The sequence below is a fragment of the Sinocyclocheilus anshuiensis genome, unplaced genomic scaffold, assembly GCF_001515605.1.
Source record: "Sinocyclocheilus anshuiensis isolate Anshui unplaced genomic scaffold, SAMN03320099.WGS_v1.1 scaffold336, whole genome shotgun sequence".
NCBI classification, from domain to species: Eukaryota; Metazoa; Chordata; class Actinopteri; order Cypriniformes; family Cyprinidae; genus Sinocyclocheilus; species Sinocyclocheilus anshuiensis.
Window position 1 is genome coordinate 335,932 of NW_015555712.1, and position 12,108 is coordinate 348,039.

At 38.1% G+C, this 12,108-nt stretch overlaps 2 protein-coding genes and 1 pseudogene across 2 annotated transcripts; all 3 read right to left on the bottom strand.

Moving 5' to 3' along the window:
- Positions 1–5,294: 5,294 nt before the first annotated feature.
- Positions 5,295–6,468, bottom strand: LOC107672083 (olfactory receptor 52J3-like; annotated as a pseudogene).
- Positions 6,469–7,413: 945 nt separating this feature from the next.
- LOC107672111 (olfactory receptor 52J3-like) lies at positions 7,414–8,352 on the bottom strand. Its single transcript, XM_016465197.1, has one exon. The coding sequence runs from the start codon at positions 8,350–8,352 to the stop codon at positions 7,414–7,416; it is 939 nt and encodes a 312-aa protein (XP_016320683.1).
- A 1,963-nt stretch (positions 8,353–10,315) lies between these two features.
- LOC107672104 (olfactory receptor 52J3-like) lies at positions 10,316–11,254 on the bottom strand. The gene has a single exon (XM_016465189.1). It carries the CDS (start codon positions 11,252–11,254, stop codon positions 10,316–10,318), a length of 939 nt encoding a protein of 312 aa, XP_016320675.1.
- Positions 11,255–12,108: the final 854 nt, after the last annotated feature.

Genomic DNA, 12,108 nt, shown 5'->3' on the forward strand with positions numbered 1-12,108 from the left:
GAGATCTTCCTGGGACGCCCGTGGTTAGCCCTACATTCTCCCATTATTAACTGGACCACCAACGAAGTTCTTCACTGGAGTGAGTATTGTTTTCAGAACTGTATTTCAGCAAGCGGGCCGCTACTAAATTACCACCTCATCGGCCATGTGACTGTGCCATAGATTTGCTGCCTGGAGCTCAACTCCCAAGGGGTAGAGTACATCCATTGTCCATCCCCGAGCAAGGAGCTATGGAGGACTACATTAAGGAGGCTCTCCAGCAAGGCTTCATCCGTCCCTCCACATCACTGGCAGCATCCAGTTTCTTTTTCGTGGGCAAGAAGGACGGAGGCTTGCGGCCTTGTATTGATTACAGAACTCTCAACTCTCAAACTGTCAAATACCCATATCCCCTTCCACTAGTGCCTGCTGCCCTGGAGGAACTTCGTGGAGCTTGTATCTTCTCCAAGCTGGATCTGCGAAGCGCCTATAACCTCGTTCGTATCCGCCATGGTGACGAGTGGAAGACCGCTTTCATAACGCCCACCGGACACTATGAATATCTTGTTATGCCGTATGGATTATCTAACTCACCTTCTGTATTCCAAGGATTTATGAACGAGGTGTTCCGGGAGTTCCTTCATCGCTCTGTGATCGTTTACATCGACGACATTCTCATCTACTCCCGGAACCTGGCCGAACATCCCCATCACGTGGAGCAGGTCTTGCAACAGCTGAGAAAATACCACCTCTACCTCAAGCTGGAGAAGTGCGAGTTCCACCTTACCACCATCAAGTTCCTCGGATATGTGATAAGTCCCCAGGGTATCCAGATGGATGACAAGAAGGTCCAAGCCATTCATAACTGGCCAAACCCCAAAACTGTTAAAGAACTCCAACGCTTTCTGAGATTCTCAAACTTCTACCGTCGTTTCATTCACCACTTCAGCCATAACACCACCGCTCTAACTTCAATGCTCCGAAACAAGCCCAAGTCTCTGTCCTGGACTCCCGAAGCCCTTGAGAGTTTTGAAAGGCTGAAGGAGGCCTTCTGCACCGCTCCTACCCTCGCCCTTCCCGATCCTCAGAAACCATTCGTCGTAGAAGTTGATGCGTCCACAGTAGGGGTAGGAGCGGTTCTCTCACAACATTCAGGAGAGCCTCCTGTCCTCCATCCCTGTGCATACTTTTCCCGCAAGCTTTCCCCAGCGGAGAAAAATTATGATATCGGGAACCGCGAGCTACTCGCCATCAAACTTGCTCTGGAGTAGTGGAGACATTTGCTGGAGGGAGCTATTCATCTATTCCAAGTCATCACTGATCACCGGAACTTGGAGTATCTTCGTGAGGGCAAGCGCTTAAACCCTCGTCAGGCACGGTGGGCGCTGTTCTTCACCCGTTTTCAGTTCTCTGTTACCTACCGTCCAGGAACCAAGAATACAAGAGTGGACGCTCTGTTGCGTCTCCATCAGCCCACTGAACGATTACTACCCTCTGAGACTATTCTCCCTCCAGCCATCGTTGTGGGTCCCATCCAGTGGACGCTCGACGAAGAGATCCGCCGGGAGGTCCAGAAGGGAAAGTCTATGTTCCATCCACTCTCCGCAATACCCTTCTGGACTCGCTGCACTCTCTCCGGGCTCTGGAAATCCCGGCAGCCAGCAAACCCTCTCGCTCCTCGAAACCCGCTACTGGTGGCCCACTATGGCCAGAGAAGTCAAACGTTTTGTACAAGGATGCTCGGTCTGTGCCATCACCAAGTCTCCCCGTCAGCTGCCACAAGGAAAACTGGTACCACTTCACATACCTCACCGGCCCTGGTCCCACATCGGAGTTGACTTTGTCACAGATCTCCCCGAGTACGAATCTTACACATGCATCCTCGTAGTTGTCGAACAGGTTCTCTAAGGGATGCAAACTTCTCCCCCTCAGAAAACTACCTACTGCCATGGAAACAGCAACGCAGTTATTCAACCAAGTCTTTCGCGATTTCGGCTTCCCTGAAGACATTGTCTCCGATTGTGGGCCCCAATTCATCTCCCGGGTCTGGCGGGCCTTCCAACTCCTCGGAGTATCAGTAAGCCTCACCTCCGGATATCATCCACAATCAAATGGCCAGACTGAGCGAAAGATTCAGGAAATCGGGAGATATCTTTGTAGCTATTGTCACAACAACCAGAACTGCTGGAGCCTTTACCTTCCCTGGGCAGAGTACGCACAAAACTCCCTCAGGCAACAAACCACCGGCCTCACCCCTTTTCAGTGCGTACTGGGCTACCAACCTCCCCTGTTCCCCTGGGATGGGAGAACCATCTGACGTTCCAGCGGTTAATCATTGGTTCAGAGAGAGCGAGAGGGTCTGGGACTCAGCGCATGTCCATCTACAGCAGGCGGTTCGGAGACACCAAGCCCAAGCAGACATTCACCGCCGACCCACTCCACAATACCAACCTGGAGAAAGGGTGTGGTTATCTACACGGGACATTCGTCTCCGACTGCCTTGCCGCAAGCTGAGTCCCCGCTATATCGGACCATTCACCATCCGGAGGCAGATCAACGAAGTCACATACAGGCTTGAACTTCCTCCTCACTACCGCATCGCACCTACCTTCCATGTCTCACTGCTCAAACCCTGTGTTCACCCTCTGTCTGCTTCTTCCCCAGGGCCTGACGAATCCGGCGTACCTCCTCCTCCCGAAATCGCGGAAGAGGAGACCATCTACAGAGTCAATTCACTTTTGGACTCCCGGCATCGAGGCGGGACATTGAACCATTCACCATCAGGAGGCAGATCAACGACGTCACTTACAGGCTTGAACTCCCATCACACTACCGTATAGCACCTACCTTCCATGTCTCTCTACTCAAACCCTGTGTTAACCCTCTGTCTGCTTCTCCCACAGGGTCTGACGAATCCCACTTACCTCCTCCTCCCAAGATCGTTGAAGAAGAAACCATCTACCGAGTCAATTCTCTTCTGGACTCCCGGCGTCGAACCGAGTCAACTCTCTTCTGGACTCCCGGCGTCGAGGCGGTCGCCTGGAATATCTCGTGGACTGGGAGGGATTCGGCCCCGAGGAGAGATCCTGGGTGCGTAGAGACGATATTCTAGATCCCTTACTCCTCAGAGACTTCCATGACCTCCACCCAGATCGTCCCGCTCCCAGGGGCCGGGAGCCGCCCGTGGGGGAGGGGGTACTGTCAGGGATACTCCAGCTTCGTCAGGCCCAATCACCTCACATACCCGTTCACAATCACCGGATTACTAATCAGCCGCACCTGTCACCACCTCATCAACACTAGCTCAAATACTCAGTCAATGCAGTTGCACTTTGTCTGGTCTTGAGTTCACTACGCTACTCCTTACCTGACTCACTCACCTGGAATCAAACCTGTTCATCCGTCAGATCTGAGAAAGACTCAAGAAGCAGTCACTACGTGAGCTAGATCCCTTCAGTTCTGGAACTCTGTTCATTTAACCCGTTTGCTCTGCATCTCTCCCCTCAGAACCTCTGTTTAAAAATAGCACCCTTCTTACCAGTATATCTCCGTTTTGGTCTCCTTCTGTACTATGACAATCTGTTTACGTCAGTATGTCATATTCTAACCACAGGTCGAGAGCTGTAGTTCAAACCATGTTAGTTTGCGACGCTGTTTGCGAATGTTCATTGGAACTTTGGTTTTGGGAAACACATAATCATTGAACTATGTTTGTAACAGTGGAACTTGTGACCAGTTGGCTAAGAATGCTTTTGGAAAACACCCCACAAGAAATTGAAGTTGATGTAAAGAGTAGGGGTTGGTATTACAAGAGGCCCCACAATACTATTATCACAAGTCTCAAAACAGTATCATTGCAATTTTAAAAATGTTCGGTATGCTGAGCATTGCGATAACATATAAGCCTATAGTGAAGCTGAGGAAAAAGACTTGTAGCACCCATTGCATCATTGATAGGCAGGTTAAGCAACGGTATGTACATTGGTTTGTGAAGATTTCTGTTCCAGCAAATTGTAATAATAATTGTTAGATTGCAGAGTAAGATTAACAAGTAGCCTATGTTATTAATCCAAATATGAATGCAGGGTAAATGCACGTCTCAGTCAGTTCTAAAGAGTGCAAAGTCAGGACCAGTGAGAGGACAGATCCATTTGCATACATGTTGTTTACAAAAGCGATTAATGCTTGTCAACATAAATAAACCGTAATCTAAAGCTATGTTGGTTTTCAGAATGGATCTTTGTCATTGTTTCATTTTGCCATGCATCTTTCTTACAACCTGAAAAAGTAATAAACAGACAACAGATAAAATTAAACTTCAAGAAAATTAAAAGCAGAATTTCCTTGTAAAATTCACATGGCAGCAGATTAATAAAGCACATTACTGTATAAGTTAAATTATAATGTTTAGTTCTCATTAAAAGTGCTTAAGCCAATTGGCAGTTGTTTGAGCTTTGTAATAATGTGGCCTATCGGCACAAACTGTCATCAGACAAACTGCCTTAAAAGCAGCACAAGTCAAGGATTGCTGAATGAGCCTTATAGCCTATGTATTTTTCTAGCCCATGTCATATTTGTACCAGACCTTAAAAGTAACCCGGGCCCAGGCCAGGGCGGCCCCCCTGCTTCCGCGACCCATGGCACAAGTAGTATTTAGTCACCTTAAGTGATCATCCTTCAGCACTGTTGAATGTCACCTGTAGGCTAATGGTTTATACTTATGGAGTTGGGCGGAAAAAACTCCCTTTTGCATTGGGTTAGTCAGGTGGTGTTATGTAGCATGTGCACATTACATTCATATCACCAAATGAGAGCTCTGCTTTTGGATGTCATAACACAGAGATGCAAAGTAATTATATTTTAATATAACATTTGGCCTGTGATAAATTATGCCATCTGGATAATATTATTTGCATGATGGGTGAGAGTGGGGATGGTTGACACAACGGTTTTAGGGTTAGTTGCATGGCATATATAAAATAATTTATAATTCATTGATAGTTCAGCTGAACTGAACATTTATTACTCAAACAAGAACTGGTGATTTACGTGCATTTCAAAGATTAAATAACATGTCAAAGAAACACTTTTTCTTCCTTGTAGGTTATTACAGATAAATAAAATGAATATATGGTAACTGTCAATAACAACTTGTATCTTAAGCACTTGATGATCTGAAGATGAAAAAGTCACAAAATTTGTGATAAAGATAATTATGTAGCAAATAAAAATTTGAATATATCATGATTAAATCATCATTTTAAAATATATGACATTTTATGTAATTTCTTACATAAACGTCAGTTTACGGTTTATTATACACTGTTTGTCTTTCTTTTAAAACAGCTGACAATTTTCTGTCTAATTTCCTTGGTTTTAAACCCATAAGTGGATTCACAATGGGAGGAAACACAAGAATAGATATAGAAAACACCTGGCATAGGTGAGCTGGAGCATTTTCAGACCGATGTGCAATAAAAGGTAAAAAAGTGTTGAACTCCAAGAACAGGAAGACCACTGTGATGACAAATGTGTACCACATGTCTGAAGTGCCTTAATCTTTGCATCAGACTGCTTATTGGTAACACAAGTATTAATATATAAATGCCACAACAGAAAATGAAATACAGTGGTATAAAGATAAAATAAACAATCCATAGATATTGTTCATTGTTGTGTCTTCACTCATGATTTTCATTAAAGATAGATTGTAGCAGACAAGATCTGCCATGTATTTCTGGCAAATCTCGTATGGCATTAGAAGACAGAAAAGTACAAATATAATAATAAAATGAATCAGCCACATCACAATTAGGATAAAAAAAAAGTTACTGGTAGTCATAATGGCTACATTTCTCAATGAGAAGCAGATAGCGATATACTGTACCTGTCAAAGGCCATAGCTGTCAGAATTACATGAGACGCACCACCATACAAATATACAAAAAAGCCCTGAAGCAAACATGCAAGATATGATATACATATTAAACATATTGCTTTCTCACTGAAAAGGTCATCTTGTCTGAATCAGGAGAAAAATATGCACAGAACAAAAAAAAAGAGGCAAAAACAGTTCACATAAATATGTCATGGATTTTGATATGAGAGGACAACAGGGGATAGAATTTTTTTGTTTGGATTAAAGACTTGTTTTGGCCAGAAGCAACGATTTGAAGTAAAAAAAAAAGAAAGAAACAAACAAACAAAAAAGAATCTTGATGGATTTATTTCTTACAAACACACAGTTTTTCACTTCACAAGACATTTTTTTTGAAAACAAGACAGTTTTCATGAACTGTTTGGACTCTCATTCTGACGGCACCCATTCACTGCAGATTTTCTTTTTTTTTTTGAGTTAACTATTCCTTTAATATTAAATGGAAAATGTAATGAAAGAGTACATACTTTTATTACAGTGTTTACTGGTTTTGAAAATGACATTTCGCTTTGCTCAAAGATCTTGTTGATCTTGCTCTCTGACAAGTACATGCTCTAGAGAGAGAAATCAAGTATGCGCATTGCGCAAGAGGATGTAAGGAAATCTCGTGTATGGACACAGTTTGGCTGCATTTATGAGAATGACTAGTTAGTGCTCACATATGCAGCTTTTTTCTCCACACATAAATACACAAATTGGTCAAAATTGTTTGTGAATGAAGATCAGTATGAGAATTAATGTTTATGTCAAACATTGTTATTATGTTTGTGAACAAATACTTTTCTTTATTTCCATCAAACTGCAATTGCTAAGCCTTTGGAAATGACCTTCCTTTTTAAATGTATATAAAACTTGGATTATGAAATATTTCAAATAAAAAATTCAAATATATAGAAAATGTAGTCATATTACAGAATTAATTTTATACTTTTATATAAAAATTTTTAAACACCTGTATACATTTAAAAAAGCACTATAGAAGTGGATTGGTGATGACTGCTTTTGTTGTCAGAGTTGCTACTGACTACAGATCAATAAAACTGAATATACAGTGATTAAAAACAGTAACCCACATATGTGAAAGAAGAAGAAAGTATTATTAATAATATTAAACTTTTTGTCATTTTCCCCCATTAATCTGTTTTCATACACATAACAACAGTATAGATTAGCTAATAATGTTTGTTACTTTATTATAAATAGGATTTTTATTTTAATTAAGATAAGACATAGCTGGTCAGCAGATTAATGAAAATTAGTTTAATTATATTTGAACAAATAATGCTAATAAAAAAAGTGTATCAACTATTGTTTTAAGACATTTAAAAAAGTTTAATTTGTATTACAGACTCTGGATAAATAAAAATGAATAGTATAGTGAAAAAAAACAAACAATTACTGTCTGTGAGGAAGAAACTGTAAAGTATAATAATAATAATCATAATAATAAATATCAAATATGGTTTATTATGTCATTTTGCTTTAAACAAACATCTTTAGACACTATGTATCTTACGCTTGAAACAGGTGAGAATTTTCTGTCTGATCTCTTTAGTTTTAAAACCATACACAAGTGGATTGACAAGAGGAGGAAACACAAAAACTGTTATGGAAAACATCCTGCGTATGTAAGCTGGAACACTTTCAGACCGATGTGCAACAAGGGGAAAAAGAGTGCTGAACTCTAAGAACAGGAAGACCACTAAATGAGTGCCACATGTCTGAAGTGCCTTATTCTTTGTATCAGATTTCTTATTAGTAACACAGGCGATTAATATATGAATGTATGTAAATGCCACAACAGAAAATGCAAGGATGTGGTACAAAACCAGGGTAAACAATCCATAGATATTATTCACTTTTGTGTCTTCACACATGAGTTTCATTATAGATGGATTATAACAGATGAGATCTGTCATGTGTGTCTGGCAAATCTTGTAATTCAGAAAAAGAGAGAAAAGAACAATTATGACAGTAAAATTAAAAAGCCACATCCCAGATATGATTTTCACCAAGTTATTGGTATTCATAATGGCTCCATATCTCAGCGGGGAGCAGATAGCGATATATCTGTCAAAGGCCATAGCAGTAAGAATAACATAGGATGCGCCACCATACAGGTGTACAATAAAGCCTTGAAGCAAACATGCAGGGTAGGATATGGATGTGTCCTGAGACCATATACTATACAGCAGCTGAGAAAAAAGGTTTGTAGCACCCATTGCATCATTGATAGGCATGTTAAGCAACAGTATGTACATTGGTTTATGAAGATTCCTGTTCAAGCAAATGGTGACAACAATTGTTACATTGCAGAGTAAGATGAACAAGTAAGTTGTTAATCCAAATATGAATGCAGGATAAATGCTCGTCTCAGGCAGTTCCAAAGAGTGTAATGTCAGGACCAGTGAGCAGACAGATCCATTTGGATACATGGTTAATGTTAATTATTAATAGCCTGTTTAAAAAATGTAAACGGGTGTATAAAAGTTGAATATAGAATAATTTACTATTTCAGTATAAATAAACAAAAATTGATAATTTAGATTAAATCTAAATCTCACCAAACTGTTGAATGTATGTTGTGGTCCAAACTTGAGCTGTCATTTTTTCATTTTGCCTTGTTGCATCTCATACAACCTGGGAAACTCAGCAGTACTTTTAACTACAGCACATCTAATTATCCACAACATATTCAATAAGATAAAATGATGACTTTTCTTACTTCAGTGGTGTTGGAAAGCACTGTGTTGTTGTCATCTGATTTATACTTGTGCTGTTTACTATAGGAATGGATTATGTTATTTAGCATGCGCACATTAGATTCTAATCAAGTGACATTCTCTACAGAGCAATATTTCACATGAGACAGAAGTCTAAATATAGTGCCATCTATATTGCCCCTTGAGATATAGTGCAGTAATATGTCCAAATAATGTAATGAATATTTTCAAATGCATAATTTTAAATAATTAAATCATTTTTATTTTCATAAATACATTGTTTTATTTTTTACTTTCTTGATTTGGTTTTGCTAGACACATTTTTTATGTTCAAACTTTTTATTAAAACAAATATTATTACAACAAGAAAATAGATTACAAATTTTTAACACTTTTTTTTTTTTTACATTTTAAGACCAAACACAAACATAATACATAACCTATATATATATATATATATAGGATTTATTTCTTACAAACACACAGTTTTTCACTTCACAAGACATTTTTTTTGAAAACAAGACAGTTTTCATGAACTGTTTGGACTCTCATTCTGACGGCACCCATTCACTGCAGATTTTCTTTTTTTTTTTGAGTTAACTATTCCTTTAATATTAAATGGAAAATGTAATGAAAGAGTACATACTTTTATTACAGTGTTTACTGGTTTTGAAAATGACATTTCGCTTTGCTCAAAGATCTTGTTGATCTTGCTCTCTGACAAGTACATGCTCTAGAGAGAGAAATCAAGTATGCGCATTGCGCAAGAGGATGTAAGGAAATCTCGTGTATGGACACAGTTTGGCTGCATTTATGAGAATGACTAGTTAGTGCTCACATATGCAGCTTTTTTCTCCACACATAAATACACAAATTGGTCAAAATTGTTTGTGAATGAAGATCAGTATGAGAATTAATGTTTATGTCAAACATTGTTATTATGTTTGTGAACAAATACTTTTCTTTATTTCCATCAAACTGCAATTGCTAAGCCTTTGGAAATGACCTTCCTTTTTAAATGTATATAAAACTTGGATTATGAAATATTTCAAATAAAAAATTCAAATATATAGAAAATGTAGTCATATTACAGAATTAATTTTATACTTTTATATAAAAATTTTTAAACACCTGTATACATTTAAAAAAGCACTATAGAAGTGGATTGGTGATGACTGCTTTTGTTGTCAGAGTTGCTACTGACTACAGATCAATAAAACTGAATATACAGTGATTAAAAACAGTAACCCACATATGTGAAAGAAGAAGAAAGTATTATTAATAATATTAAACTTTTTGTCATTTTCCCCCATTAATCTGTTTTCATACACATAACAACAGTATAGATTAGCTAATAATGTTTGTTACTTTATTATAAATAGGATTTTTATTTTAATTAAGATAAGACATAGCTGGTCAGCAGATTAATGAAAATTAGTTTAATTATATTTGAACAAATAATGCTAATAAAAAAAGTGTATCAACTATTGTTTTAAGACATTTAAAAAAGTTTAATTTGTATTACAGACTCTGGATAAATAAAAATGAATAGTATAGTGAAAAAAAACAAACAATTACTGTCTGTGAGGAAGAAACTGTAAAGTATAATAATAATAATCATAATCATAAATATCAAATATGGTTTATTATGTCATTTTGCTTTAAACAAACATCTTTAGACACTATGTATCTTACGCTTGAAACAGGTGAGAATTTTCTGTCTGATCTCTTTAGTTTTAAAACCATACACAAGTGGATTGACAAGAGGAGGAAACACAAAAACTGTTATGGAAAACATCCTGCGTATGTAAGCTGGAACACTTTCAGACCGATGTGCAACAAGGGGAAAAAGAGTGCTGAACTCTAAGAACAGGAAGACCACTAAATGAGTGCCACATGTCTGAAGTGCCTTATTCTTTGTATCAGATTTCTTATTAGTAACACAGGCGATTAATATATGAATGTATGTAAATGCCACAACAGAAAATGCAAGGATGTGGTACAAAACCAGGGTAAACAATCCATAGATATTATTCACTTTTGTGTCTTCACACATGAGTTTCATTATAGATGGATTATAACAGATGAGATCTGTCATGTGTGTCTGGCAAATCTTGTAATTCAGAAAAAGAGAGAAAAGAACAATTATGACAGTAAAATTAAAAAGCCACATCCCAGATATGATTTTCACCAAGTTATTGGTATTCATAATGGCTCCATATCTCAGCGGGGAGCAGATAGCGATATATCTGTCAAAGGCCATAGCAGTAAGAATAACATAGGATGCGCCACCATACAGGTGTACAATAAAGCCTTGAAGCAAACATGCAGGGTAGGATATGGATGTGTCCTGAGACCATATACTATACAGCAGCTGAGAAAAAAGGTTTGTAGCACCCATTGCATCATTGATAGGCATGTTAAGCAACAGTATGTACATTGGTTTATGAAGATTCCTGTTCAAGCAAATGGTGACAACAATTGTTACATTGCAGAGTAAGATGAACAAGTAAGTTGTTAATCCAAATATGAATGCAGGATAAATGCTCGTCTCAGGCAGTTCCAAAGAGTGTAATGTCAGGACCAGTGAGCAGACAGATCCATTTGGATACATGGTTAATGTTAATTATTAATAGCCTGTTTAAAAAATGTAAACGGGTGTATAAAAGTTGAATATAGAATAATTTACTATTTCAGTATAAATAAACAAAAATTGATAATTTAGATTAAATCTAAATCTCACCAAACTGTTGAATGTATGTTGTGGTCCAAACTTGAGCTGTCATTTTTTCATTTTGCCTTGTTGCATCTCATACAACCTGGGAAACTCAGCAGTACTTTTAACTACAGCACATCTAATTATCCACAACATATTCAATAAGATAAAATGATGACTTTTCTTACTTCAGTGGTGTTGGAAAGCACTGTGTTGTTGTCATCTGATTTATACTTGTGCTGTTTACTATAGGAATGGATTATGTTATTTAGCATGCGCACATTAGATTCTAATCAAGTGACATTCTCTACAGAGCAATATTTCACATGAGACAGAAGTCTAAATATAGTGCCATCTATATTGCCCCTTGAGATATAGTGCAGTAATATGTCCAAATAATGTAATGAATATTTTCAAATGCATAATTTTAAATAATTAAATCATTTTTATTTTCATAAATACATTGTTTTATTTTTTACTTTCTTGATTTGGTTTTGCTAGACACATTTTTTATGTTCAAACTTTTTATTAAAACAAATATTATTACAACAAGTCGATGATAGAGGCAGATTGCTCCATCGCTGAAAATCAGACTGTTCCAACAAAGGAGAGAAATTAGCAGATAGAAGAGAAGAGAGAGAATGTGACCAATAGATGGGCGAGACGTCACGGGCGGGCGACGTAGTGACCAGGAAGCTATAAAAGCACGTGCGGTGAGACCAGCGTCAGCTTCTAGGAATGAAGCAAGCGCT

What these genes read in the sequence shown, in the direction of transcription:
- LOC107672111 (XM_016465197.1), bottom strand. Translation starts at nt 8,352, where the DNA reads ATGTATCCAAATGGATCTGTCTGCTCACTGGTCCTGACATTACACTCT.
- LOC107672104 (XM_016465189.1), bottom strand. Translation starts at nt 11,254, where the DNA reads ATGTATCCAAATGGATCTGTCTGCTCACTGGTCCTGACATTACACTCT.